This window comes from Panthera pardus, unplaced genomic scaffold (genome assembly GCF_024362965.1).
Source record: "Panthera pardus isolate Hobbes unplaced genomic scaffold, ASM2436296v1 HiC_scaffold_25, whole genome shotgun sequence".
In the NCBI taxonomy this organism is placed as follows: Eukaryota; Metazoa; Chordata; class Mammalia; order Carnivora; family Felidae; genus Panthera; species Panthera pardus.
The window spans coordinates 88,869,657-88,893,715 of NW_026526821.1; the positions used below are offsets into that span (position 1 = coordinate 88,869,657).

Consider the following 24,059-nt stretch of genomic DNA (forward strand, 5'->3'; position numbering starts at 1 on the left):
GAGGGACCCCTTTGAGGTAATGGAAATGTTCAATGTCTTCATCTAAGTGGTGGTTATATGGGTATAAACATAGGTCAAAATGCTTTAAGCCATAAATTTAGGATTTGTGCATTCTATCATATGTATACCGTACCTCAAAAAATTAACAAGAAGCAGATAACATTCATGGAAGGCAGCCTATATCAAGGTCAGGTGAGGCACCCAGACATCAGGGTTGTCTAGCGTGGGCAAAGAAACCCAGTGAAGCTATTCTGTTCTCCTTTTTATAATTTTGCTTGCTTGCTTGCTTGCTTGCTTGCTTGGGAGTGTGAGCAGGGGAGGGGACAGAGGGAGAATCTTAAGCAGGTTCCATGCTCAGCCCAGAGCCTGACATAGGGCTAGATCTCACGACCCTGGGATCATGACCTGAGCTGAAATGAGTCTGTGGCTCAGGGCCTGAGTCACCCAGGTGCCTCTGTTCTCCTGTTGATAAAAGAATAAGGCTGCCTGAGCAGAGGAATGCAGAGGGACCTCCACAGAAGCACCTTGGTCTAAAGGCAGGATGTAGCATCAGGAAGAGCACCCAGTGGGGCAGGTGGGGTGTTTGCTGAGCCAGCTGACAGGCAGTCCCATAGCATGGGAAATGAACAGCCACCAGCAGGACTAACTGGGAGCCCGGACAAGCCAGCCAGGCCACCCGGCCCATCAGGCATGTGTGAAGTTTCTGTGGCCAACACTGGTCTAACCCAGGGCATTGAGGGGCCAGGGAAACTTCTTAGGAGCAGCCTGACTGCTGGAAAGTACAGCCCCTCCCCCTTTCAAATGTATGGGTATCAATACCAAAATTCCAGAGTCCCTTCCCAGAATCTGTTTCCAAAGTGGAGATAGCTTTGTGAGGGTTTTTATTGGAGGGGACCCCAATTAATCCATGCTGTTTAGAGAAAATGTCAGAAAAAATGGATAAGCACAAAAAATCACCTTAAATCACTTGTAAACATAGCACTGAGGTAACTACTGAAGAAATGAGGATGGTTTAAAAAAAAAAGTGAGGATGATTTTCCTTCTAGATTTAAAGCGTTTTTCAACAAAATGGGATCATGCTGACTGTTTCAACTTGCCTAAGGTCACACAGCTAGAAAGTGGGAAGTTTAGTTTTTGTACCCAGAGTTTAGTCAGACCCTTGCTCTGTGCCCCCAACACCCCGAAAGCCTCCTAGTGATGCAGCGAGCTCTCCCCCCTCTCCCCCCTCCCCACCCCCCCAAGCCAGCTTCCTCCCACGCCACAGCCTCTGCCACGGGACAATGAATGCTCTACTTTCCAGCGCTGAATGGTGAATGGCCCCGTGTTCTCATTATTTTCCCACTCCAGGGATTCTCCTGAGTTCCTATAACAACCTGGCCACATTCCATCTCATTTGACACCATCATTAAAGGGAGGCCTCCTGCCACAAGAATAAGTTCCAAAGAGCCCTGATCTTGGCATGGGTTGAGGGAGAACTAAATCCCAAGTTCCTGAAGACAAGCCTGAGAAATGAGGACTGGAGGAAGCTAGAACATGCTTTTCTGTTGCTGGGCCTTACTAACCCTCAGACAGGCCCCTCGGTCAGAGGCTGAGGGGTTGGGGCTCCAGGCCCTGCTGCGGGACAGCCAAAGAGGACCTTACAAGATCCCTGAGGCCTGCCTGTTCTGGGGGCTGGGCTCTTCACTATAGAGGAGGCCATTATCTGGGAGATTTGAGGGATGGGAGGAGTATCTCCCTGCTTTAAACCCTCCTCTCACCCCTATGCATCACGAGGCTTGATGGGAGAGCCCTGGGCACTTGAGGGAAGGGGAAAGCTGAAGGTCCGAGGCATGGTGAACTTTGCAGGAAGTCTTTTCAACCATGAACAAACAGGCAGCCAGGCCCTGAATGCAAAGGCATCGAGTGGCAGATGTAAGGCTGCAGGCCCTTCTCTAGAGCCCTGGGCCAGGGGGAGGGACGGCCAGGTTGCTTCCCAACCTCCCTCATTGGCTTCCTGCCTGTTGCTAACCTACCAGAAGGTGTCACCTTGAGGTTGTCTCCTTGTATTTGATGGGGGTGTGGTCTCCAGAAGGTCCTTCTGGAAACGCTGGCCCCTGGGAGGTCTGCTCCAGGGCAGAGAATTTAAACAGAGGAGAATCCTGGCTCCAAGGGTCCTACCCCAAGGCCTAAGTGGAAGGAGAAGGAAGAAAGAGGGCAAGCATGGAGTGGTGGCCAGAGAGGGCAGGAGACCGTACTATAGTAATGGGGACCGAGGGACCCAGGAAGGAAAGGACACAAAAAGGAAAGCTGGGGAATAAGTTATCAAAAACAAAATTAATCTTGGGGTGCCTAGGTGGCTCAGTCGGTTGAGCATCCGACTTCGACTCAGGTCATGATCTTCCAGTTTGTGAGTTCAAGCCCCACCCACATCGGGCTCGCTGCTGTCAGCGAAGATCCCACTTCGGATCCCCTGACCCCTCTTTCTGCCCCTCCTACTCTGTCCTCTCTCTCTCTCAAAAATAAATAAACATTAAAAAAAAAAAAACAAAAAAAACCATGGGGCACCTGGATGGCTCAGTGGGTTGGGCATCTGACTCTTGGTTTTGGCTCGGGTCATGATTTCGCTGTTCATGAGTTTGGCCCCACATTGGGTTTTGCTGACAATACGGAGACTGTGTGGGATTCTCTCTCTCTCTCTCTTGTTTTCTGCCCCTCCTCCACTCATGCTCTCTCTCTTTCTCTCAAAATAAATAAGCTTTAAAAACTTGGGGGAGGGGCGCCTGGGTGGCGCAGTCGGTTAAGCGTCCGACTTCAGCCAGGTCACGATCTCGCGGTCCGTGAGTTCGAGCCCCGCGTCAGGCTCTGGGCTGATGGCTCGGAGCCTGGAGCCTGTTTCCGATTCTGTGTCTCCCTCTCTCTCTGCCCCTCCCCCGTTCATGCTCTGTCTCTCTCTGTCCCAAAAATAAATAAAAAATGTTGAAAAAAAAATTAAAAAAAAAAAACTTGGGGGAAAAAACCCTAATCTTTTTTTTTGGGGGGGGGGGGCACCAGAGCCCACCCTCAAACTAAATGCAGACTGCATGTAATCCCTGCTTTGCTAACAGAGAGGATGTCAAAAATGACATAAGTATTTATCATAAGAATATTTAATATATTAAACACATGGTGGCAGTGATAGCACCTGATCAGGATATGAGTAGCACTCAGAAATATTTCACCCTCACATCTGGTAAAGGGACCATCACTGTCTGGGTGGTGCCTGCATGTTCCCACCTCCTGGCCTTGCCCATACTGTTTGCTTTATCAGGACACTCTTGCTCCCCAACAGTCTATGACCATCCCCAACTATGCTTCCAGGCTCAGAGCCATCTTCTCCATGAATCTTCCAGAAATGTTCTCCCTCTCCTCTCAATGGTCAGTGCATTTATTTGATCTACATCTCTCTGAGGTCCCTGACCCCTTAAGCATCTATGTATCCTTGTCTGTCAGAGATTGCACAGCAGGGACCAGGGGGCTGGTTTTAGGTACTTTGCAGATCCACAGGACCCACTCACCCCTGTCCATCTTAACACGGGGCCACACATCAGAGGGATTTAACCAAAAATGAGTGACTGAGGTTGCTGGGGGGAGAGGTGAAAGGTATGGTCAGGGTTAGGAATCCAGGTTCCAAAGCCACAGACCAAAGTCCCTCGATGGTGATGCTGGTTTGACAAAATCCCAGAATTACAAGAGACTGTACTGTTTACACAGGATGTAGATAAGAATACCCCTTTGCATATATCTATCATAGAACCATCTAGGCCACCTCCCTCCTCTGAAATAACTGGGGCCAGAAAAGGAAGGGTATTTCCATGTCCAGGGTTACATAGGGGTGGAAGGCACCTAGGAGCCTCAAATCCCTCAACCCCAGTTCTGGGGCAATTCTACAAGATATCAGCATGGAAGGGGCACCTGGGTGGCTCAGTCCGTTAAGCATCCGACATCTGCTCAGGTCATGATCTCACAGTTAGTGAGTTCGAGCCCTACAACAGGCTGTCTGCTGTCAGCACAGAGCCTGCTTCAAATCCTCTGTACCCTCTCTCTCTGCCCCTCCCTTGCTCTCTCTCTCTCTCAAAAATAAATGAAAACATTAAAAAGAAAAGACATCATCATGGAAGACCCTCCTGTCCTCATAACAATAACTGAAAGAAGGGTCGTCTCCCAGTGAGTTCACAGCAATGCCTGCATCCCCCAAAGTTGATGCTTACTGGGGCAGGGCACCCCAGGCAAGGGTAGGAAGGTCCTTCCTTACTCTCACTCAAAGCCATGCCCAGCCCGACACAGAGAAACTGGAGCATTGAAACATGGGCGTTTCAGGCAAAGTGGAGAGTTTGGAAGTCCCAAAGTTTGCAGAACTGAAATAAATAAATAAATAAATAAACAAACAAAATTAAAATTAAAATTAAAATTAAAATTAAAATTAAAATTAAAATTAAAATTAAAATTAGAAAAACAGCGTCCGAGGCCAGGGGAGAATGAACTGGCAGAGGGGGGTGTGCATGAGAGACCGGAGCAGGGATGGCTGGTAGGGAAGCGGGAGGAGGTGGGGGCAGCAGCTTATGTCGCATCATGCCTTGATTGCTCAGTGTCTGATTGTTCTTACCTGGGTCAGTCTTGCACCTGCCCAGGGCAGAGAGCCACGCATTCTCCCCTCACCCAAAAGACTGCTTGAATCATTCTTACCGTGGTCCCAATTGCTGGGACTTGCAGAAGATAATGATTTATAGGCAGACAGGGTCCCAAGCCTTTCTCTTGTCTTCCTTCAGCCTTCCTATACTCTCCTGTTCCTTCCCAGTAGTCCTGGGACCCCCAGGGTTAAACATCTGTGCTGAGATTGGTCCTTGGCTTCCCCGCCCCAGGCCACCCTCAGGGAGGCCCCAGGGAAGGGGAAACCAGGGACATATGGGGAGGGGTTCTGCTTTCCCTGTGGCTGACCTCTGATCACCTTCAAGGGGCCCTTGAGAGGTAAACCCATATAATTCTGGCAGCATGACAGGAAGTATAACCCCTCAGAAAAGAAACCCATCCAGCTACCCCAAAGAGCTTTAGAAACAATCATGGCCTCCAGCCTAGATAGCCTACTCTTGGGAATTTATTCTAGAAAATAAATGTAGCTGAAGTGAAAAGTGATAGGTTTGAGACTATTTTTCTTGGAAAAGCACCGCCTATGCTGTTAGATCTAAGGGTCTAACCAGGGACGGTTATTTAGACTTTAAAACTCGATTTTAAAAAATTGTGGAGACACTTGGGTGACTTGGTTGGTTGAGCATCTGACTTCAGCTCAGGTCATGATGTCACCGGTTCGTGTGTTTGAGCCCACATCAGGCTCGCTGCTGTCAGACTGACATCTCAGAGCCCACTTTGGACCCTCCGTCCCCCTCTCTCTGCCCTTCCCCTGCTTGCACCCTCAAAAATAAACATTTAAAAATATACAAATAAATAATTATAAAGACTTGGAAATGAATGAAAAAGGCAAATAAAAACTGTTCAGTGTAATAGTATGCCAAAAATGCATGCAGATAGGCAAGAACTTAAAGTGTATAAAGGTACTGACGTTTGGTTCCCTTCCCTTATGTTCATCTGTTTTGTTTCTTAAATTCCACATATGAGTGAAATCATATGATATTTGTCTTTGTCTGACTGACTAAAAATAATATAAAACCAGAGAGGGAGGCAAACCATAAAAGACTCTTAAATACAGAGAACAAACTGAAGGTTGCTGGAGGGGGTGTTGGATGGGAAGGGCTAAAGCGGTGAAGGGCACTAAGGAGGAGACCTGTTGGGATGAGCACTGGGTGTTATATGTAAGTGAGGAATCACTAAATTCTACTCCTGAAATCATTATTACACTACATGTTAACTAACTTGGATTCAAACAAAACAAAACAGTAACTTGTCACTGGGAAGCTATCAAAGATCTTATAAACAGGATGAAAACTGTGTTTACAAAGCTGTTTTAGGTAGAAGATAATGTTATAAATTTTGGCACTCTTTCAGTTTCTGTAAAAATCCCAAAGAGGGATAAACGAGCTTTATGTTTACACTTACATTTTTATAAATAATCAATAAAAAATTGAATTAAAAAAAGCGACATTTGGATATTTACTATTAAAACTTCAATTAAAGACTTTAAAATTAGAATATCAGATGCTGTCTAGAAGGCATTTAAATAAATGGGCATCCTCAAAGAGATTAAGGGTACACTTATTATGATGAGCACTGAGTAAGAATTGTTGAATTACTATATTGTACACCTGAAACTAATATAATGCTGTATGTTAATTATACTGAAAGTTTTTTAAGTGTAGAGAAATATTATGATTAAAAAGTAGTTGATAAAAAATAAAATATAAATGGATATCCTCACTATTATTGAGACTATAAACTGATATGATCTTGGCACAGCTTGGTATAATCTACAGGGTAAACTGGCAATATATATGAAAAGCCTTAAAATGTCTTTCTTTCAGAGGGGTGCCTGGGAGGCTCAGTCAGTTAAGCGTCCGACTCCTAATTTCGGCTCAGGTCATGATCTCACGATTCATGAGACTGAGCCCCGAGTCAGGCTCTGCACTGCTCTGCACTGGCAGTGTGGGGCCTGCTTAGGATTTTCTCTCAGTCTCTCTCTCTCTGTCTCTCTCTCTCTGCCCCTCCCCCGCTCATGTGCTCTCCTTCTCTCTCTCTCTCTCTCTCTCTCTCTCTCTCTCTCTCTCTCTCTCAAAATAAATGAAGATTTTTTTTAACATTAAAAAAAAGTCTTCCATTCAGAAATTCCACTTGTAGGAATTTATCCAAAGAAAATAAAGAGAAATATGGGGAGATTTATGTACATGGATATATACTGCAATACTACTTATAATGGCAAAAGACTTGAAACCACCCAAGTGGTCAACAATAGAGAAAATTATTAAGTGCATTATAGAATAACCACATGGTTATTAAATATATTTTGTAATGACATTTAATGACAAGGAAGAATGTTCATGATATGCTGCATGGAAAAAAGAGTATATATTATGTATACATATATGTTATGTAAACATATATATCATATATGATTCTCTCTCTATTCTATATAAAGAGATAGATATATATACACATATTACATAAATCATCCTAATTTTGCACATATGCATATACCAAAATGTCAATGGTGATTATTTCTGGCAGGTAGGATTATGGGCTGTTTTTATTTTCTTCTTTAGGTTTTCATATATTCCAGTATTTAGGGATTACTACCAGAATCATATCACATCAGAAGGCATATAATGTCAGTTTTTCATGGCCAATGATGCTAAGTTTGGCCACCTGGTTAAAGCAATGTCCTCTAAGCTCTTCACAGTAAAGGTAACTTTTCCCCTTTGCTAACTATCTTCAGGGTGACACTTACTTGAAAACATCCGGATATCCTGTTTGCCTACAACTCATTACTCTATGCGAGCAGCATCCATTAATGATCCTGGTCAGAGGCAGTTATTTCATTGAGGGTTACACAATGACTATTTCCTACTACATTTATCAGCTGACATTCTTCTGTGAAGATGAGCTTCCCCCTCCCACACTTCTAGTGGACTGTGGACTGATGGATTTCTCCTCCTCCTTCTTGTTGTTATTATTGACTCCTGCATTTATTATTATTGCCATTATTATCATTCTTCAGTGTGTTATAACTGAAGGGTGGATAACTGAAGGGTGAATAACCCATTGTATTCTTCTTAACGTTCAAATTCTCCCAAATGTGACTGGTGGGTTTCCTTTCAAGCTAGTTCCTGTGACTCCATTCTTTGAGCACCCTCCCACATTCTGTAGCAGCTCCTCTTGCCCCAAATGTGGATTTCGCCACCTCTCCAAGAATCCCTGATTTCTATTAGTGGGTACTGGTACTTAGAAACCAAGATCTGAGTGCTAAATGTGTTCACTGTTACCAGGTGTCATTGCTTCTAGGCCCTTTCAGTGAAAAGAGCCAGGAAACTGGAAACTATAAACACAAATGTGTGTGTGTGGTGGGGGAGGGGGGTCATGAGTTCATATCCATACCTCCAATTCAGTGCAACATCACGTAGTTCTTTGTCCTTTCCCCTGCTCCAGATTTGTATCCTCCTACTTCCACAGTGAGAACCCTGGTTCCCAACATCAATATAATTACTTATCTATTCTATCCTACAATATACCCCGGTTTCAGATTACTACACCAAAACTAGTCCTGAGTCTGTGTTATTAACACTATTGCAGTTAGTTTTCTCTGTCCTTCAGGATGATAATCTGTCAACCATTCATTCCCTTAAATAATTATTTAATTCATAATAGCAAATTCCTTTCATCTTCAGTCCAAAATTAAAAGTAACTTCAGGGGCGCCTGGGTGGCTCAGTCAGTTAAGTGCCTGATTTCAGCTTAGGTCATAATCTCACGGTTTGTGGGCTCGAGCCCTGCATCCAGCTCTCTGCTGTCAGCACAGAACTTACTTTGGATCCTCTGTCCCCCACTACCCGCCCCCTCAGCTCTGCTTGCACTCTCTCTCTCTGTGTCTCTCTTAAAATAAATAAACTTAAAAATACATAAATAAAAGTAAGTTCGATGTCAGCTGGTACACCTTTAGACCTTTAGAGGTCTAAATCTAATTCCATGACCTAGGTGGAAAGCCAACAGTGGGGCTTCTGCCAACTCCTGGTGGTTTGCTTCCTCAGGTCTGATCCTGGACACACTGCACCCTGACAAGAGACTCCTAGCCTCAAGATCCTCCCAAATAATCTACTCCTGCAGAGATTTCATGAACCAGGCAGACTTTACTGACAACTTTCCAGGAACAGGCAGAGCGGACAAAAGTACACCATGTCAACAAATTTCACAACCCAGGAGGCATGAGCAGTCTCAAGAGGGCCCCAGCCACTGGCCTCTCAGCTCATCCCAGATGCTTGCTCTCCTTTCCACTGTTTCTCCCTCTTCTTCCTTCTCTCTCCCCTCTCTTGCCACGATCAAAAAGGACAATTCTTCCCCCTGCGTCAAGCAGACAAACGTCTTCCTCCTCTGAAGCCTTGCTCAAGACATTCTTATGACAAAGACAGCCTTCTTCCTACGGTGAATAAAATGTCCTCTGCCTCATCACACATATAAGGATTGGGATCTTTTTAAAATTTTTTTTTTTTAACGTTTTATTTATTTTTGAGACAGGGAGAGACAGAGCATGAACAGGGAGGGTCAGAGAGAGGGAGACACAGAATCTGAAACAGGCTCCAGGCTCTGAGCTGTCAGCACAGAGCCCGATGCGGGGCTTGAACTCACGGACCGTGAGATCATGACCTGAGCCGAAGTCGGCCGCTTAACCGACTGAGCCACCCAGGCGCCCCAAATTGGGATCTTTTTAAAGGTTGGTCAGTTATAAATGTCAAACAAATCGCTGCAAAACTCTCTCAAGAGGAGTCTATCCATCGACTTGACTAATGCCTCTAAGAACCAAGTCACCAGACGGCTCACGCTGCCCAGGATCTTTCTACCTCAAGAACCTCCAGCTTCCAGAACCACCTCCTCATGGCTCCACAAACCTATTACTTTCACAGGCAAAGAGACCTGTCTAGGTCTCTTCCAGCTGGGACCACCCCACAATCCCTGCCAGAACACCAGCAAAAAGCCCTGGGAGAGAAACAGTGCTCTGTAGGCATGAACCATGGTCTGTGGACTGAGCTCAGCAGAGAGGAGAGTGGCCCCTCTGGTAGTGCCACAGTTCCTGGGGGAGAGCATCAGGTAAGAGACTCTCCTCTCAGCTTCTAATTTCTCATTGCTTCCATGCAGATGGCCTTGCTAAGCAACCTGCATGGACTAGAGCCAGTGAAGGCCTGGATGCCCCACTCATGGCCCTTCCAGAGTTTTTAGGGCTTAGAAGATGATCTTCTGTGGGCAAAAACTTTCCAAAAGGCCAGCATGTAGTGTTGGAAAACAGTCCCCAACTGGGATGTAGCAGGGAGGGAGGTGTGGGTCTTTCTGGGAAGCCTTTCAGAATCTTTGATGAGGGGAGGAGGACAGGTGAATTTTGAAAACTATTACAAAATTACTGTTGTACTGGTTATTTTCCAGTTAGTAAATAGGTAGCTTTGACAAGTGAATTGCTGATAGGGGAAACAGGTCAAAAATGGTTTAGTGATGTACAGGAATATTGGGGCCTTTCAAAATGCAAGAAAGATGTGGCACCAGGAGGAGAGTGGCAAGTGAAATGGTCTGGGAACGAGAAGAGGGTGGACTGGAGAGAAATGAGGATGTGGGTCCCCTGGCACAGCTGGCATGCTGCCCTGTAGCTGCCCATCTATCCCCAAAGCCCCCGCCTTCTCATGGTAATCTGGGGAGCACGAAGTACCTCCTGACCTTCTGTCATCCTCCACCATTTCTCAATGTGTCTCAAACCCATCATTAGCACTCCTATCCTTTGAGTTAAGCACTGGCCTCTGCGGCCTTCTCCATCAAGCAGGTGGCATTTTTGTTGGGATTCATGTTACAATTGTATCCGGTTTTGTGCTATTCTGGAGCTTTCTAGAAAGTCACATCACCTAGGCTAGGTAAGTAGTTTCTCTAGCTTGGTGATTTCCCAAATTGTTGTGTAGTCATATCGATTACTCCTCAGGAGAATCCAGACAGAGCCCAGAGTATAGCAGCCCTGTGCTTTCGAGGCGGTAGACCCAGAGGGGCAGGTAAAGTCAGCCAGTAAAATACTGGAGCCCTTTGTTCTCACTGACATGTTGTTGGAAAGCACACAACAGGGTAATTCTCATATTTAGTGATACTGGACCGCATCCCCCACTGGAGATGGTTCTAAGCCCAGGTGCCCAGAAGGCCTTGTGCTTCTTTCCATGATGGCTTTTACCTCCCAGAGGGATCAACTCCAGGGCGGAAGCAATCCAATGCTCAACACAGAGAAGACGTGCAGAGAAGTGCACAACTCAAGGCTCAAGACCTTCCTCGGGATAGGTGGGGCCCCGGTGAGGGAGCTCAAGCCTTCTGCCAGCTGAGTAATCTTGGGATTATTACCTGAACAGGGTACAAACTGGCTAAGAATAAGGGTTCCGGAGACAAGCTTACCTGGGTTCATACACTGGCTCCACCACTGGCCAGCACCATGTGCATGAGATTTAACTTCTGTCTGTTTCCTCATCTGTAAAATGGAACTTAGAATAACATCTACCTCGTAGGGATGCTTTGAGTTAATCTGATGAGCTAACGCATGTAAACTGCTTAACACACTGCCCTGCTCACACTTAAGGGCTTAACAAATATTTGCTTTTTTATATGTGCATGCATTGCTACACACATACAAAGGCTATAAAGACATATGATGGCTAAAATAGACTTGGCGATAAATTTAAATGTGATGATACCACATGTTGGTGAGGATGTGGAACCACTGGGACATTGCAGATGGGATGTTAAATGTAGAGCCACTCTCAACAATGGTTTGGCAGCTTCCTATGAAGAGAAACATACACTTACCACACTTACCATATGAACTAGCGCTCCATTCCTAGTTACTTACTCAAGAGAAATGAAAACATACGTCCACACAAAGAATGCTCATAGTATATTATCTACAATAGCTCCAAGCTGGAAACAGCCCAGGTGTTCATCAACAAGTGGATGGATACACACATTCTGGAACATCCTCTCAGTGGAATACTACTCAGCAATAAGAAGTCATGAACCACTGATACACACACAGCAACGTGGATGAATCTCGAAAACATTACGCTTCGGAAAAGAAGCCAGACACACAAGGCTACGTGCTGTAGTATTCCATTTATATGGCATTTTAAACAGGAAAACAATACAGACAGAAAACAGACGAGTGGTTGCCAGAGGTTGGCAGGAACGAGGGAGATCAACTTTACAAACGGGCATGAGCGAACATTTTAGGGTGATTGGGAGCGTCCTACAGCTTCATGGTGGTGGTAGATACATGACTGAATCTGTTTGTTGAAACGCAGAATGGTACACATGCAAAAGGTAAACTATACCTTAACGAACCTGACATTACCTACGACAGGAGGGAGCTGGGTAGGGAGAGTACATCAAGGATACTTTCTCATTTAAACACACCTGTGCCATGTGAACTTTTCTAATGAGCATGTCATTTATGTGCTGGGTAATAACTTTATTAGAGTTGGAAATAATAACGATGCGATATATCTACCTTGAAGGGATGTCGTAAGATGCAAACGGAATGAGACAATGTGTATAAAGCATACACACAAGTGACCCATGGATCTTCCAAAGGGGCCGGGGGGCTCTAGTGAGAGTGACATCCAGGACTTACCTCAGTGACAAAGAGTGTGCGAGGATCAATGATATCCAAGAAGTGCCTGAAGCGGCCATAGAAGGATGTCTGGGGAAGGAGGTGGGAGAGGAGAGCAGGTCAGCCACTGGAGATCATCCTCTAAACCCCATGGACCACACCCCACAGCCTACACTTATTATTGGGGTCCCACAGTCCCCAGGACTCCCCATGTGATGAGTGCCAATGAGACCTTGCTTCTCAGTGACCTGAGGGCCTCCCAGGTCTGAAGTCTTTCTAAAGTCAACCCATAAAGACCATTAAGACACTCAATGACTGTCTCAGCTGCTCTTCAAAAATGCCTCGCATTTTCCTCTCACTTCCCCGAATTCCCTGAGATCCACTCCCAGCTTCCCACTGCTCCCAAGCACCCATGAGCACACAGGCTAAAGGTGAGACCTGGGCCGAGCCCTCTCCTGGCCTTCCCTGTCCACCACAGCCTCCCTGCCTTGCTTTGGACGTCTCCAGTGAAGGAGGGTCCCTCTCCAAGGTCCAGCTCAGGCTCTGTCCCTGAGGAAATCTCTCCACGGGCAAAGCTCAGGCATGACAGTGCCCAGCTCACTCCCCTCACGCCCTCCTATACCCATAGCCCTGGAGCTGCTATGAGGCTCAGGACAGGGCCTGCCTGCCCTGGCCTCACCCCAGAGCAGGGGCCCCAGAAAAGCAGGGCTTTGTGCAAAGCAGGCCACAGGCATTAGCGCACAATGAAAGGAAACCAGGCAACAGGCACCACTGCTCCTGGGCCCTCTGCCTTAGGGAAAAAGCCAAGCTCAATGGGAGGTGAGAAGATGCCAAGCTGGAGGACAAAGGGGAAGCCACAAATACCGGGGGTTGGTGCCTCACTACACTCCAGGCTCTACCCCAAATCTGCACTGGAGCCCCACCGCTCCCCCAGCACCGTCCTCTGCATGGTGAAGGAAGCAGATACCTCCACACTCCCTCCCTCCCTCCCCTTGCTCATTAAGACACCAGATCCTATAGCCACGCTCCTTACCCTTCCTAATAAAGTCCTGCAATAGTCCCCTGAAAGTCCCCTGTGCACACCAGGCCCTATGCTGCCTCCATCTCTCTGCTCGCTGTGACGCCCCCTGCATGGAGGACCCTCTCCACCTCCTACATCCACCCCCACTGAGGCGCTGCAGTTCACAGAGCAGGTCAAGCTTCGGCACTGTTCCTAACTAAAACGGTTGCTTCTCGGACCTCTTATAACTCAAATGGTCTCAACCATTTTCCCCACGTGTACATAATGCTCACATTGTTGTCCTGGCAAAATTTCCCCTCTAAGTATCTAGTCTCAGGAAACAGAGACGTTCAGAGGTGCGGTAAGATGTGAATGCTGAGGGTGCTCACCGCTGCAGTATTTGCAAAGGTGGATGGTGAGCAAATAACAGTCCAATCACATGATTGAACACTCTCCAGCCATTTGAAATGTTCTTGGACATTTATGACATGAAAATAGGCTTCTGATTTTGTGGAATGCATACAAACAGGATAATTCCAACTCAAAAAAATAAGGAGATACGGGGCATCTCAATGGCTCAGTTGGATAAGCATCTGACTGTTGATTTCTGCTCAGGTCATGATCTCACTGTTCGTGCAATTGAGCCCCCCGGCGGGCTCTGCGTTGACAGCATGGAGCTTGTTTGGGATTCTCTCTCTCTCTCTCTCTCTCTCTCTCTCTCTCTCCCTCGCTCTCTGCCCCTCTCCTGCTCACGTGCTTTTTCTAAGTAAATAAATAAACTTTAAAAAGAAAAAAGCCAAGGAGATAAATAGAGCTAGATGGACGGTAAGTGGATAACAAAGAGACAGAATGACATCCAGACCCTGATCTACTAAAACGAACCAGGGTTCCTTAGAGAAGTGGCTGATTCCAGGGCCGGGGAAGGGAAGGCACAAGATGAACCTGGTACATCTCGTTGTGTCAGAAAGTAATGAAGTGCCAGCCCACAAAATGATGGGGACGTGTTAAAGGGACCAATGAGGGGCAGATGGACATTGTGTGTCTCTAGATGTGACACCCTGAGAAGTTCACAGTGTCACTCAAATAGTATTCTGGAGGGATTGAATCTAATCATAAGGAGACACCAGACAAACCCAAACTGAACAGCATGCCATAAAATAACCAGGCTTGTTCATCAAATATGTCCATGTCATAAAGACAAAGAAAGACTGAGGACCTGGTCCACGTGAAAGGACACTGAAGAGACAAGACACCTAAATGTAATATGTGATTCTGGACTGAAGCACAGAAAAGTGTCCTCAAGGACGTTACTGAGAGAACTGACAAAATTGGCACAGGGATCATAGGTTAATAAAAGTATTATAGCCATCTTAAATTTCTAAATGTAATAACTACACTTGAGGCTATTGCTAGACACTGGATGTTTGTGTCCCTCCCCTAATTCCTATCTTAACCTAACACCTAATGTGATGGAATTTTGAGGTGGGGCCTTTTGACACGAATGACACTAGTGCTCTTATAGAAGAGACCTCAGAGGGCCCCCTCGCCCCTTCTGCCATGCAAGAACACGGAAGATGGCTGTCTATGAACCAGGGCTCAAGCTGTCACCAGACGACGAATCTGCCAGTGCCTTGAGCTTAGACTTCTAGCCTCCAGAACTGTGAGAAATTAATTTCTGTTGTTTACAAGCCACCCAGTCTATGGTATTTTTGTTACCGCAGACTGAATGAACTAAGACAGAAATGTAAGAGAATGTCCTCATTCTTGTGTTACACTAAGTAGTAGGGAGACAAATGAATATAAGCTACTCTCAAACGGCTGAGAAACAATAGCATGTGTAAGTAGAGAAGGTGGCAATACAATCTGGAAATGTAGATACTTTTATTTTCTTTACAGACTGAAAATGTCTTTGGTGATATCATGCATATTTGCTATGTTTCCAGACTTTATGATCATTCGCAGATAAAAAGAATAAAAAAGGAAGTGTGGCAAAATGTTAAAAACTGGTGGATCTAGGCAAAGAGTATAGGAAATTTCTTTATTCTTTTTTTTTTTAATGTTTTTAATGTTTATTTATTTTTGAGAGAGAGAGAGACAGAGCATGTGCGGCAGAGGGGCAGAGAGAGAGACACACACAGAATCGAAAGCAGCCTCCAGGCTCCTAGCTATCAGCACAGACCCCGATGGGGGGCTTGAACCCACGAACCATGAGATCATGACCTGAGCCGAAGTCAGAAGCTCAACCGACTGAGCCACCAAGGCGCCCCTGAAAGTTCTTTATTCTTTTTTTTTTTTTTTAATTTTTTTTTTTTACATTTTATTTATTTTTGAGAAACAGAGTGAGACAAAGCGTGAGCGGGGGAGGGGCAGAGAGAGAAGGAGACAGAATCTGAAGCAGGCTCCAGGCTCTGAGCAAGCAGTCAGCACAGAGCCTGATGCAGGGCTCGAACCCACAAACTGTAAGATCATGACCTGAGACAAAGTCGGACACTCAACTGACTGAGCCACCCAGGCGCCCCAAAAGTTCTTTATTCTTATTGCGACTTTTCTGTAATACAAACTACTTCAAAATAAAAAGTAGAGAATTATTTTAAGTTAGATGAAAATACATTAAAACGTTAACAGAGATTGACTCTGAGTAATAGGAATATGGATGGTTTTTATTTCTTTTTAAAATGAAAAAAAATCAGCCTTATATATAATACATAAAAGTAATATTCTATTTTTAAAATATATATTTAATTCAGTCGGTTAAGCGTCTGACTCTCGGTTTTGGCTCAGGCCGTGATCTCACGGTTTCATGAGTTCGAGCCCTGAACTGGGCGCATGCTGGCAGTGCAGAGCCTGCTTGAGATTCTCTCTCCCTCTCTCTCTGCCTCTCTCCCATTCATGCTGTCTCTGTCTCTCTCAAAATAAATAAATAACCTTAAAAAATTAAAAAATAATAAAATAAAAACATATATTTAATTTAAAATACTATCTAATATATTACTTGATTATAAGCTCCTGAAGGAGGCGGGCTGTTGGCTGTTCTTTCTGTCTCCTCATCCTCCTTGGCTCCTGGTCTCGTGATTCATACCTAGAAGGGGCTCCAGCAACACACCTGTCACAAGAATGAATGAGTGAGCAGGTGAGCAGTCTATGGCCTGGAGGTTGCCTGGAGAGAATGGAGCCCAGGCAGGGCTCTGAAGGGAGAGGACTTGAAAGGGACAAACGTATGGCAGATGGTGGCTCAAGGAAGGAAGAGGAGCAGCAGGGGCAGAGGTGAGAGCCTGGAAGATGGGCCTGAGTAAAGCAACCTCTTGAAGATGGTGGGTGAAGACGTCTAGCTTCTGACTGCCCTGTGGTCTGGCACTGTCTTCACCCTGTCCTAGCCCTGCTGGTCCCCTGTGTCACTCTCCACCCAGCCACTAAGAGAGAGTCCCAGGAAAAACATTTTGCTCCACAGATATCTACACCCTCTTCTGAGTTGGGCTCAGGGAACGCTTCTTGGATAAGCATTCAAGAAGCCGAGTCCGTCAAGAAACACAAGTAAACAAATAAATACAAAATACTGTGACCAGAGCTTAAATGAAGCATTATAAGTACAGTGGGGACACAGATGATTTCTCCCTCATGAGTCAAGGAGGCTTCCCAGAGGCTCTGGAGTGGGTGGACAGCCGAATTTACCAAGCAGAGAAGGGTATCAGCAAGGGTTCTGACGCATGAAGGCCAGAGTCAGAAACTGCACCACTGTCAGCCAAAGGAGGGACTGAAGTGTGATAAAAGACATTTCAGAAAAAAGAGGGCAAGGCCAACAACAGATAGGGTTTGACCGGAATGTTCTGATAATTTTTTTTAAAATAATCACTGTAGGGGCACCTGGGTGGCTCAGGCAGTTGAGCATCCAACTCTTGATTTCAGCTCAGGTCTGATCTCATGATTGTGAGATCAAGCCCCAAACTGTTCTGGCAATATAGAGACTGCATGGGATTCTCTCTCTTGCTATCTCTCTGCTCCCCCCTTCCCCTGTGTGCACTCTCTTGTTCTCTCTCTCTCTCAAAATAAATAAAATCAAATTTGAAAAAATAATCACTTTAGTTACCTGGGGAACTAGCTATATTATTGTATTTATCCAATCTATGTACATTAAATACCTACTATGTGCAAATAACTAAGCTGAGAAGTGCAAGGCAAACAGAGATATAGACCCATCCCAAGACCTTAGCAAACGTATCATCTAGTAGAAATTTTTAAAAATTAAAAGAAAAGCAACTACCAGACTTGTGGTTTTATTCATTCATTCACCAAATAGCTACTCAGGACCTACTATGTGCCCAGCACCGCGCTGGGTCCTGGGGTAGAACAAGGGGCTGGCTGACTCACGGCGGGAATGAAGAAGAACAGAATATGGATAATGCCTTGATTTCTAGTTAGATACTAATGCTTATTAACCAGGACAAGGAAAACAAGAAGCATACTGACTTAGTGGAGGGAAAGATAAAAGTTCTGTATTGGTCATGTGAGTTTGAAATACTTAAAGGGCCTTCCAGATGTAATTTCAATAAACACTGGAAAGATAGGCCTGAGATTCAGGAAAGGAGTTCTGAGTTATAAATCGCAAGCACAGATGACAATGTACTAATCCAATCAGCCTAAGACCCCCAGGGACAAACACATAGTCTGACAAAGTCACATCTACTGACTCACTGCAGCGAGGGAGAGGCCACACAGCAGAGGAACCATGGGGCATGTCACCAAACAAAGGGGAAAAAATAGGGTTAGTACAGAATTCTGGAGAAAGGTAGAGTAAAATTTAAATGACGTGGTGCTTTAATAGGCTCAAAGCAAAGCACAGCTATGAGGTAAAGGGTCCATCTAGGTCTATACTGAGAAATGGGCACTGGATCTTGTTTCCTTAGAAACTATAAAATCAAGATAAATATGGAATGTTATGTCCAGAAACTATTGCACTTGGGTTAGTTCTCTAAGTCAAAGTGACTTCGGCCCACCTATCAAGAGGTGGATGTTTCATTCCTACTGACGTTATTTTAAACAGCAAAGTTTCTGGCAATCTATGATCTTGGAGAATGCGATTTCTCAGCGAGTGTGGAAGAGTAGTGTTCAAAGAAGTAAGTCATTGGGAAACTTTATAGCCTTGTGAGAAACACTGATTCTTCGTAGAGGGGGCTTATATGTCTGTCCTCCCCGTCCTCCCCAGACTGAAAAATGGCAACAAAGGGTTTTACTTTCTCTGTCTGAGTTAATTTTTATTTTCTCAAAAGTTTTAAATGTATGGGCTTCCTCTCCCCTCCAAAATTCAGCCCCCATCTTTACCCAATCAATCGTGGATGTTTTTCCTTTCCTTTTTCTTTACCGGAAGAATGAGTCAGCCGAGTGATTCCTTCTCTTTCCCTTCCCAAGAGAGGTGAGTCATCTCATTCTCAGCAGGACCTGCAGCACAGACAGTCTCACCTCTACACCCCCTGGGGAGAGGCGGCTAGGGAGCACCAGCTGAGGGCCAAGGCCTGAAAGAAACTGACTGTCCTTCTATACCCAGACCTCTAAGTCAGGGCTCTTCCAGATCAGGAATAAAATACGCACTGAACCTATAGCCCAAAGGCAAAAAGGCTGGGCCAGCTCAGTAGTCCTCAGCCAGGCTGCACAACCTGGGTATCCCCAAACAAGGTCTTCCACTCAGGGATTCAAATTCTATTGGCTGGGGTGGGCTCCAGGCATTGGTGTCCATTTAAAACCCTGCCCAGGTGGTTCAAATGTGCAGCAGGGATTGAGAGCCACTGGACTAGAAGGTGTTGACCTTGTCCACAGCACAAACCCGCTCCAGGACCAGCCTCGGAAACAGTCACTCTCCAGCCTATAAGATGTAAACAATTAAAACATAACTACCTGCAAGGCATTTTCATCCTGGAACTTGAGTTCAGGCAAACTCCATAAGAAATCTCCCTACTGCCTTCCAACTCTCAGCCCACACACACCTTTCTTCCTAGAAGTGAAGAGTGCACTTTCCTGTCCAGCCAGCTCCTCCTCCCCCGAGGGAGCCTCGTGCAACCCATCTGCTCTGCTGCCTCAGTGGATTTCTGGATTTCCCATGCACAAACACAGCACACTCACACCCCCAGTCAGCTAGGTAAATGACTCAGGCAAAGGAAGAGTAAAAGGAACTTTAAAAACAAAACACAACTTATTTCTGGATAGACTGAAATGCAAATGGGAAGAAGCACATATGTTAGCTCCCTGTCCTAGGACCTGACTTGCCAAAATGGTGTCTGGGCCCGAAGAAAAGAAAAAACAACTTCAGAAGAGGAAATGAGCAGAAAAGGAGGAGGAAAGAGAGCACAGGCAGGTCACAGAGCTTCCCCAGGAGCCGTCCTACTATCTTTCTCCCCTTCACCAAGCAATATGGCGCAGTGGTTAAAGCACGGACTTCAAGTTTATAGGAACAACAGGGGACAGAAGAACATGTTAAATAATACCACAGATCAGCCATCAGCCATATTCAGAATGAGGGACTCTACAAGGCAAACAATCTAGTTTCTTCAACAAATGGGAAAAAAAAAAAAAAACGAGAGGAGAACCAATAGATTAGAAGAGGCTTATCAGTCAAATATAATGTAATATAATGTATGGAACATATATGTATGTTCCTGATTCAGACAAATCAATTATTTAAAACATGACGTGATAATCACAGAAATGTGAATAGTGCAATATTGTGTCCCCTCAAAAGTCATATGCTGAAGCTTAACCTCCAGTGTGAGGTTAAGTGATGGTATTAGGTGGTGGGGCCTTTGAGAGATACTGAGGTAATGAGGGCAGAACCCTCATGAACGAGATTAGCGCCCTTATAAAAGAGACCCCACGAAGATCTCTCTACCCTTATGTCATGCAGTGCTGCAACTACAAAGTGCTGCTATCTATGAACCAGAAAACTGGCTTTCATCAGTTTGCCAGCACCTTGATCTTGAACTTCCAGCTTCCAGAACAGTGAAAAGTACATTTATATTGTTTGTATGCTACCCAATCTATGGTATTTTGTTATAACAGCCCAAACAGACTAAGACAAATAGTAACTGGTTTGAAGATGTTAAGAAACAATAATTTTAGGTGTGTTAATGGTATTGTGGTTATGTTAAAAAAAAAAAAACAAAAAAAAAAACAACCCTCTGATACCATGTGAGAAAGAAAGCACTTCACATCTGTGATATTCTTCCCCCAAAATGCATAACTCCAGTCTAGCCATAAGAGACAGCAAATTGAGAGATAGTCTACAAAATACCTGACCAGTACTCCTCAAAGCTGCCAAGGTCATCAAAAACAAGGAAAGTCTGAGAAGCTGTCATAGACCAGAGGAGGCTAAGGAGACATGAAAACTAAATGTAATGTGGGATCATGGATTGGATCCTGGAACAGAAAAAGGAATATTAGTGTAAAAAATAGTGAGATCCAATAAAGTCTGGGAGTATAGTTAATAGTAATGTTCCAACACTCAGTTTTGACAATTGTACCATGGTCAGTTGTCAACTGTACCATGAGATGATAACATTAGGGGAAACTAGGTGAGAGTTATACCGGAATTCTGTGCTTTTTGACTTCCATAAATCTACAAATATTCTGAAGAAACTGGTGCAGCCACTCTAGAAAACGGTATGGAGGTTCCTCAAAAAATTAAAAGTAGAACTACCCTACAATCCAGGAATTGCACTACTAGGGATTTATCCAAAGGATACAGGTGTGTTGTTTCGAAGGGGCACATGCACCCCAATGTTTATAGCAGCACTATCAACCAACAAAGCCAAAGTATGGAAAGAGCCCAAAGGTCCATTGACAGATGAATGGATAAAGAAGATGTGGTATATACATACAATGGAGTATTACTCGGCAATCAAGAATGAAATCTTGCCATTTGCAATTACGTGGATGGAACTAGAGGGTACTATGCTAAGCAAAATTAGTTGGAGAAAGACAAATATCATATGACCTCATTCATATGAGGACTTTAAGATACAAAACAGATGGACATAAGGGAAGGGAAACAAAAATAATATAAAAACAGGGAGGGGGACAAAACATAAGAGACTCTTAAATATACAGAACAGAGGGCTGCTGGAGGGGTTGGGGTAAGGGCTAAATGGGTAAAGGGCATTAAGGAATCTACTCCTGAAATCATTGTTGCACTATATGCTAACAAACTTGGATATGAATTTAAAAATTAATTATTAATTAAAAATAAATAAATAAAACTGGGATTATGAAATATCCAAAGCTTTATTTAATGGGAAAAAAAATTATTCTGAAGTAAAAAAAAAAATTATTTAGAAAAAGTACTGGGATGGCTGGGTGGCTCAGTCAGTTAAGCGTTTGACTCTTGATTTCATGGTCATGAGATCAAACCCCACATCAGGCTCTTCACTGCTTTTCTCTCTCTCAAAAGTAAATAAATAAACATTTTTTTAAGTCCTTATTTTTTACAGCTATCTACTAGCTGGTACAATGAAATGATGGGTTGTCTGGGCATTGCTTTAAAATAATTCCTTGGGGGAACCTGGGTGGCTCAGTCAGTTGAGCGTCCGACTTTAGCTCAGGTCACGATCTCACAGTTTGTGGGTTCGAGCCCCGAATCAGGCTCTGTGCTGACCGCTTGCTCAGAGCCTGGAGCCTGCTTCAGATTCTGTGTCTCCTTCTCTCTCTGCCCCTCCCCCGCTCATGCTTTGTCTCACTCTGTTTCTCAAAAATAAATAAATGTAAAAAAAAATTTTTTTTTTTTAATAATTCATTGGTTGGGATTGGGGGCATATACATGAAATGAGGCTAGCCTCACAGAGGCAATTGTTGAAGCTCAGTGATGGGTGGGCTCTTCTCTGACGACTGTCTCCACTTTTGAAAGTCTGAAAACCTTAATAAAAAGGTTGACAATAAGAGGTACCTGGGTGGCTCAGTTGCTTCAGCGTCTGACTTCGGTTCAGGTCATGATCTCACAGTTAGTGGGTTTGAGCCTCACATTGGGCTCTGTGCTGACAGCTCAGAGCCCGGAACCTGCTTCAGATCCTCTGTCTCCCTCTCTCTCTCTGCCCCTCCCTTACTCTCTCTTTCAAAAATAAATAAACACTAAAAAAAATGTTAACAATAAACCAACAAACAAGGACTCTGGAGCCAGACTGCCTGGGAAGTGAGTTAATCTGTGTGTGTGGCAGCTTCCTCACCTATCTGTCTCACGGAGTTGTTGTGAAAATTAAATAAGCCAATATGCCAAAAGCCTGGAACGATGCTTGGCTGTTATCATCATCTTATGGGAAGAAAGATGGTCACAGACCAAAGCCCAGCAGGGCAAGCCATCTCTCTTCACCCTCTGACACTGGTGAGTGTTCTTTATTCCCCAGCCCTCCTGCACAGAGAACTTTGAAGGATGGAAAGAAGGGTCCTGAGGCGACTCTAGGGAGTAAGAAGAGAACTCCCTGCACCCAGTCTTGAAGAAAGCGATGAGACTAGTTGGGGACTGAGGGTGGTGTCCGTGGCATGGGCTCTGGGAATTGGGCCCCGGATTATGAACCACTCAGAGTTCAAGTGGCTGAAAGCAGCCAGTGTGATAGGAGAGAGGGGGAAGGAGTGGGTCTGATTTCAGGAAGAAGAAGTCAGCATGGGTGGGCCATGTGGGCTTTTGGGGCCTCTTCAAAAGGGAGGTCTTTATCTCAGAAGGAGGGGAAGCCACTGGAGAGTGTTTAAGTCTGTGGTGGGGGGAGGGGAGGGAGTCACCTGATCAGACCTGCGTTGTTGAGGCTGCCAAGTGAAAGAAGGATGGGATTGGAAGGGGGCCAGAGTGGAAGCAGGGAGACCTGTTAGGCTTCCACAGTGGCTCAGGAGATAGATAATGGCGGCTTGATCCAGGATTCCAGCAGGGAATCCGGTGAATTTGAGAGCTGTTTCAAGAGACGAGAACACTGGGCCTCTGGTTGTGTTTAGAGGGTGAGGGAGAGGAAGGGAAGTATGCAGGGGACTCGCAGGTCTCTTGGGAGTCAACTGGGTGGCAGGTTGGGCTGCTTGCACAGCAGGGAGTGGTGTGGAAGGAGCAGGAGGGGGCATGGGCAACGGTGGGAAGTTCCTTAACATGGACAATCACTTGCACTATGCTTTATGCAAGTCACTACGCTGGAGGAGGGCTGCTGCCAAAGCAAATACAACAAACACTCTTATTGCCCTCAAGAGCGGTGCCAAAAACAGATACCAGCAATGACTGGAGTAATCTCAAATGTGCATATATGGCTCCAGCGGTGATCACAGCAAAGGGCTCAGTCATTAAAGCCACTGGGAAGTTCTCAATAACTGTGTGTTGTGTGACTGAATGTCCCAGAACAGGTCCCCGAAAAAGACAACCCACAGTCTTTATTCAGCACATCACCATGTGTCTAGCCCCACCTCGGGGTAAGACAGACGGAGGGCAAGACCAGCCCCTTCTCTCAAAAGATGCACACAAGGGGTGAGGAGAACAAGTATTAGAGCAACACGGACAGACTGTCACTAAAGGCTAACCTAAGAGGATCCCACTTGGGGTGGCCAAAAAGGGGGGTCAGGAAAGAGTCAGTGACCTGGTCCCACCAGGGGTAATATATGGAAGAAGAGAGGAAGTGTTTCCAGAGTAGGAGGCCTAGCTGATCCTTAAAGGATGAGTGGTACTTGTGTGGAGGGCTGGGAAAGGGGGCCAGCCAAAAGAAGGGTCATTCAAGTTCTGGGAGAGGCACCCCTGACAGTCTCCTCCTAGACAGCACCCTACACTG

The 24,059-nt window shown here is 45.2% G+C and overlaps 1 protein-coding gene across 4 annotated transcripts in view; it reads right to left on the bottom strand.

The window, feature by feature from the left end:
• The window catches only part of SFXN5 (sideroflexin 5), a 117,226-nt gene that overhangs the window by 91,603 nt on the left and 1,564 nt on the right, over positions 1-24,059 (bottom strand). For 3 of the 4 annotated variants that reach the window (XM_053890820.1, XM_019441762.2, XM_019441742.2), the window contains exon 2: positions 12,312-12,380. The exons of the other annotated variant lie outside the window; for it this stretch is intronic. In XM_053890820.1, the coding sequence (XP_053746795.1) occupies positions 12,312-12,380 (69 nt within the window). The remainder of the gene's footprint in view (positions 1-12,311; positions 12,381-24,059) is intronic. 4 annotated transcript variants of the gene reach the window in all.